The following is a 6,185-nucleotide window of genomic DNA, read 5'->3' on the forward strand; positions in this document are numbered from 1 at the left end:
CTTCTTGAGTGACGCAATCTCTTCATCCTGAGTCGTCACCCGATCTTCCAGTGCATTTATCTTGCTTTCTTGGATCAACACGCGTCCTTCGAGCATTTTTATTGTGCCCAATAGGTTGCGGTTCATCTTGGTAATGGTCTCCGTCATTTCCTCTTTGCACTTTTGAATGGCATCCTCTAAGGGGTCGGCTTTATCATTCAGCTTCCTCATGCTTAATCACCGCCCGGAAAAGGAGAGCCAGTAAGCGCACATATGTTTCCACACTATGCATACATTGTCTCCCGCATCAAGCATACATTTTGCGTATCCTTGCAATTTCTGCAAAATCTGCTATCTGAATTTCTGAATTTTCTTGGGTTTTTTGTATTTCTGAAATTCTCCATACAGAATCTGTGCTACACTGCGGTAGGCATCTGGCATGACGTTGTCAGGAGTTTTTTGGAGCAAGGGATTGCGCATATGTACATATACATGCATGGTGCATCAAATAAAGAATTGCCCATTTTTCAGAGCCAAGTGGTTACGTAGGGCCCACATGTGTACAGGTAGGACAGGGTGTACATAGTGCATCGATTTTCACTATTACCAGTACCACTGTGTTTTTTCTACAATAAGGAGGAGTTGGTAGCGCGTAAAACTTCTCGAGGAAGCTATCGGCGGGCCGACGACATGAGGTAAGCAGGTGCATCAGATGGCATCTAGTGGCGTCAGGAGGGCGAACGGGGTCAATATTTGCACGCGGATGAGGACGGACACAACATGGGTGTTTTCTTGTGAGAGTTATGCAGAAAGGTCATCATTAGGACCACTTTTTGGGGCCACTTCACGTGGTTGCGAGACGCATTATTGAAAAGAAATGAGTGCCACGTGTGCGGATGATGCAAAAAGGTGACAACTATGCACTGCGAGGTCGGTTTTTGGCCTGTTCGGGGTCCGTTTGAGGTCATCTAAAAGGCCAAGGGTGCCCAACTAATAAAGCTAAGTGTGGGAACTGAAAAAAGAGAGAGAAGACCAGAAAAAAACGTGGAGAAGAGAGGAGGAACATCCGCAAGTGTGTTTTTGCTGTTTTTGGAGCATTTTTTGGCCCTAAACTACTCATCCGAGGTCGGATTTGAGCACTTTGACATTGTAGACTGGGGTTTTTGGGCGTTCCGGACGCAATGGCGCTGTCCATTTTACCAAATTCCTCACAAATTTTCTGTTGTTTTTCTGTGTAATCTTCTCCGGTGAGTGAAGCCTCTGCTTAACTTTGTGGTTGTATTTGCTGTATTTCCTCAATACTGTGTAACCTATTTGCCCCATTGGTATTGGACTGAGCTTCATTGAGTCTAAACAATAGCAATTTGTCTCCTTTGAACTGAATTGAGAGTGTGTGTGTGTGAGTGTGTATGTGTGAGTGTTGAGTGGGCAAGTGGGAAATCTCTCTCTTCTCACTCCGTCTGTGTGTTTCCTGTCTCGACCAGGCTAGTTGTGTAAGCCAAGTGGTGCCCCATAATGTGTGTGTGTACCATCCCAAGAGTGTGTGTCGGGTCATTATAGAGGCGTTGTGTGTGTTTCCATCCCGCTCACAACATGCATGTAGTTTTAGGTTCTAATGAGCCATTCCCCGCGTCAATCGGATTACTATATCAAAGATGTGTGACAATTTCACTCAAAAACTTAGCCCTAATCAAACTTATCAATAAGTCACTTTAATGACTTATTTATAAGAATTTGACAGAGGTTTTGCCCTACCTAAGCCTTAAGAGGTTTATAACCTGCAAGTTTCACCTATGAAGGGAGCACGATTCCGATCAGATTAAGCAAGCGCTATCAGGAGCCAAGTCCTAGCGTTTTTGCAAGAACAGACAGCAGCTAGCGTTTTTGGCAGCAGATCAACCAGCAATTTGCAATTTCAGCCCTGAAGCTAGTGGAACCTAAGCAGATCAGCCAGCGTTTTCAGTCTTCAGCCCCTTCCTCGCCAAAGGTGAACGAGATCTGCTAGCGCCAGCAATCCAGATGCGGTCCGGTACTTCGGTAGCCCATTGAGAGCCTCTTCTCGTCCATTCCCTTGCCACAACGAGTGCTCCCATTGCTGCCCATCATCGGCATCATCGAAATCTGCATTTTTAGCCCTTCATTCCTCTCGCATCCAAAGCACAAATCAACCCCAGACCTACCCCTTGGTGGCCATCATGAATCCCACATCGAGAAGGATCCTAAGGTGCATCGAATCGGCCCCAGAGGTGCTTCACTTTGAAGAGTTACAGCGACAACATTCCCCATTTGAGTCAATAGTGTCTATTGAGGTATTGTATATATGTACATTCCCTTTACGCAATCAAAAGCAAATACTACATCAGCAACGTTGTGGGTGGCCCTTGAGAGGGTTGGTTGGGACCCATCACATGTCATTCTCCTCTTTTCTCTCTCTCCCTCTACACATCTCTACTTCTCTCTCTCATTCCCTCTCTTCAAGGAAATAAAAGGAACCGTCATTCAAGCTATGTGAAGTCACTAAAGCAAGGAAAGAAGTAAAGATTTGTGAAAGTGTAAAACCTATATCTTCACTATTTCAATTCCGCTGCATCTCACATCCGGTCACAAATCCATCCTCCGTAAGCTAGAAAAAATACTCTGTAGAAATCCATCTTCATGCCCAAGTCATGTGTCGGTTGTATCCACGTCTAGTGTCTAGCTGAATCATCTAATGAGTCGTGGTCTCTATCCGCGTGAAAGACAGGGAGGGTGCATCCAATGAGTACCAGAAGCGGGGAAGTCTGTCCATACTGAAACCACGATGTCACCTGTGCATACCACCAAGATGTATCCCCATGTGGCGCTAGCTGACGGGAGGACTTCAAAGCTAGTAGGACATATATGTCTCTGAGGAGGTTCCAGATACAATGTATGAAGGAGACTAATCTAGTAAGTGCCTCTACCATCAACAGGGAGGCAGCTAGCTCTACATGAATAATCTCATGTGGTACTGAAGCTTTTGGCTCTGATCATTCAAGATATCATAGAAACCAAAGGCCTTTCCATACACCTCCATCCTTCAGTGCTACAAGATACAGAAGGCCCCCATATTTGCACTCCATAAAGCATAGATTAGGTCTCCAAAGTATCAAAAAGCTAAAGCTTAGTTTGAGGATCCCGGAACTGAACCTGCGAGCACATCCTCTCAAGTATCCCCAAAGAGAGAGAGAGAGAGAGAGAGAGAGAGAGAGAGAGAGAGAGAGAATCCACCCAAAACCATCATGGCCATCAATGCCTAACACGGCCCCAAGTACAACAGATGAATGTGCGGAGAAGGTGCACATTGCCCTTGCATATATACTAGACCAGGGGCCAGGTAAGGCACACCTAGAAAAATACCCCACGACCCATACAACTGGATTTAGAGAGGTATTATCAGCTAGACCAACTTTTGAAGGACAGACAATGCCCTTGTTGATAACTCGAATCTGCTGGCATTCAACGCATTACTCATGGGCTCTTTGGTAAAGGAGCCTTTGCATATCGATATTATTTTCTGCTTTTATATATGGTACTTGAAACTAGTTTTCATGTGCACTGGAACAAAGTGTACCGCAACGGAGCCGAAAGAACGGTATTTAATAAAACCACAACTTCAGGGATCAGATCATTATTACCGATGCCTAAGCACACACAACCCACTTCCAGAGGCTTAGGTGCACAAACAAAATCCACACAAAAAAAAAAACAGCTTTGCAATGTAAAAATACAACACTTTACTTGGTATGTTCCAAACTCACCTGACTGGGCACTGGTGGAAGATATGGCTGTATTCGAAGGTAGAGCTCGAGTAACCCATCCTTCAGTAGCAAGTCCATGCCTTGCAGTTCTGCTGCAGCCTCCGCCTCTTCAGCCTCACGAATGCCTTCAAGAAGGCTAGCAATCTTGGTAGCCTCGTCGTGCAAGCCATGGCTGGCGAGAGCCTGATGGTATAGCATTACCAAGAAAATTAGGGATGCATGTGGTGCGACAGCCAGTGACGCATAGTACTCATCAGGGAGGGTCAGCTTTGCACCACCACTCCTTGCCTCCAGCTCTTGCGCCCATCTCCGCTCTTTTGTCAGCACTCTCTCCATCATGGAAATGGGCGGAAGCGCTGATCTGACGCTGGGATTCCTCGGAAGCTTCAGCAATCCATCTTGCAATGTGCTGGTAGCTGCCACGCTCCGGCTCTTGCGGAGGCCTTGAAGGCTAGCAGCACGATCCCGCCAGCCACGCATCCCGACATCCAGCAAGTTGACAGGGTCGAAATCGGAGTCAGCCCCAAGCTCGGCATCCTGGCCATCGCCCTTCTCCTCCATGACAACCGGAAATCTGCGTCGCCAAGATGGGGTGGCTGCAGTACTGCGACGGCTTAGAAGCGGGCCGCCATCGCCAGTGCTGGCGCTGCGGCCGATGTTGAAGGGCTCCATGGAAGCCCTGGGATGGAGGGGGTCTGTGATGAAGGTATGTACAAGGGAGTGTGTGCAACCTTGCGCGTGTGTGTGTGTGTGTGTGTGTGAGAGAGAGAGAGAGAGAGAGAGAGAGAGAGAGAGAGAAGGACGCCCGGGGGGGGGGGGGGGGGGGGGGGGGGGGGGGGGGGGGGGGGGGGGGGGGGGGGGGGGGGGGGGGGGGGGGGGGGGGGGATCTGCCAATGGAATTATACCTACTGTGTTGTGTGTAGCGGTTTAGGAAGAGGAATTTGAGAGAGGCTGGACTTCCCTCTCTCTGGTGAAGGACTCGGAGGCAAGGCTGAGGCAAGCCAAGTCTCTGGCTCGAGGGTGGCTCTTACGAAGTTGACCATTTCCACGACACGCTGTTAGGCATTTTTCTCACGTGTTCACCTCTGACCGGCAAAAAGTATCTAATTTGGTTCCTTTAAAATGAAATGAGAAATCAAAAGCGCTGTTCTCACCGACCCTAGATGGTAGTATGGTAAGTGGAAGTGGATCTAGATGATAATGACTCTGGGGTAAAGGGGCCGGTCATGGGATGGGTTTCACTTAAAAAGTTATCACACCCCAATTCTAACACCAGCGGGCGTGGCTTTGATGGTTAAGCCAGCTGATGTGGAGTCATGCCATTTGTCGGATTCGGGTTCAAATCTGGTCTACGACCAACTTTAAATTGGCCCTTGGTTGTACTAAATTGTTTTTTACTCCTTTTTCTTGTCGGGATCAACGAGTGCCTATCGCGTTTTTTGTACACAGCACCGCAACTACTGAGATTTGTTTTCCAACTTTCGCCCATTTCCAGGCATCTGTGACGCTTTTCAGAATTGAATTGGCTACTCGCACGCTCAAGATTGGCGAGCGCGAGCTTAAAGGTTCTAATACTGGCCCCTTTACCCTAGGGCTTGGCCTCATCGCCACCATCATTCTGATCGATCACTCCTCTACCCTCATCCATACGTGACACAGGAGGGGAGTACATGGCTCCACCACATAGACATGCTTGCATGGATCTCGAGGTGCATTGCGATAAAGCTCAGCTCGCGCTCTGACCTAGTCTCTCAATTCAAACTCAAAACCTAGAGCATCTGAGAGCACTTGTCTAGCCAAGAGCACCACACACATTCGTTACTAATTGTTGTGCAGCCATGAATATATGCATTTGTAGCTTTGTAAGATGAAGTGGCCACTCATCCAAGAGTACATATCCAACCCTCGGATGCTTGTAAATTACTTGCCCTCAATCCCTTCTATCCATCCCATGTCAAACATAGACGAGGCTCCTCCGATTGGCATTTTCGTATATGTAGCAAGCACAATGTCACTTGTGGTCTTGATGCGTTAGACTCGGTATAGCACACATTTTCAATCGTAAACTTGCAATGATATTCACTTTGATTGTTTAGGGCTCTCGTCTACAGATCAAGCTCATCCATTTCATCACTTTGATTGATCACTCCTCCGATTGGCATTTTGGTATAGTAGAAAGCACACTATCACTTGGGGTGTTGATGCATTAGACTCGGGAGTTGGTAGCAATACACATTTTCAATTGTAAACTTGAAAAGTGTTGGGTTTTTTTTTCCCAAACTCACAAATCATTCTCTTTTGGACTACATAAAGAGTCCTTAGTGAAGGGTGGATTTTTGGGTGCAAATATGAACCATTGGAAAAAGCTTGTGGATTAATGCCACATGACAAGCTCATGATAATTTTAAATTATTTTTGTAGTCCTTG

The 6,185-nt window shown here is 47.0% G+C and overlaps 1 protein-coding gene across 1 annotated transcript in view; it reads right to left on the minus strand.

Annotated features, from left to right (window-relative positions):
• The window catches only part of LOC147427714 (ABC transporter G family member 31-like), a 51,764-nt gene extending 47,205 nt beyond the window's left edge, over positions 1-4,559 (minus strand). The window contains exon 1 of the mRNA XM_086497427.1: positions 3,759-4,559. Coding sequence (XP_086353553.1) covers positions 3,759-4,430 — 672 coding nt within the window. The 5' untranslated portion in view covers positions 4,431-4,559. The remainder of the gene's footprint in view (positions 1-3,758) is intronic.
• Between the last annotated feature and the right edge of the window lie 1,626 nt (positions 4,560-6,185).

The sequence above is a fragment of the Adiantum capillus-veneris genome, chromosome 23 (genome assembly GCF_014529385.1).
Source record: "Adiantum capillus-veneris isolate H3 chromosome 23, ASM1452938v2, whole genome shotgun sequence".
Taxonomy (NCBI): Eukaryota; Viridiplantae; Streptophyta; class Polypodiopsida; order Polypodiales; family Pteridaceae; genus Adiantum; species Adiantum capillus-veneris.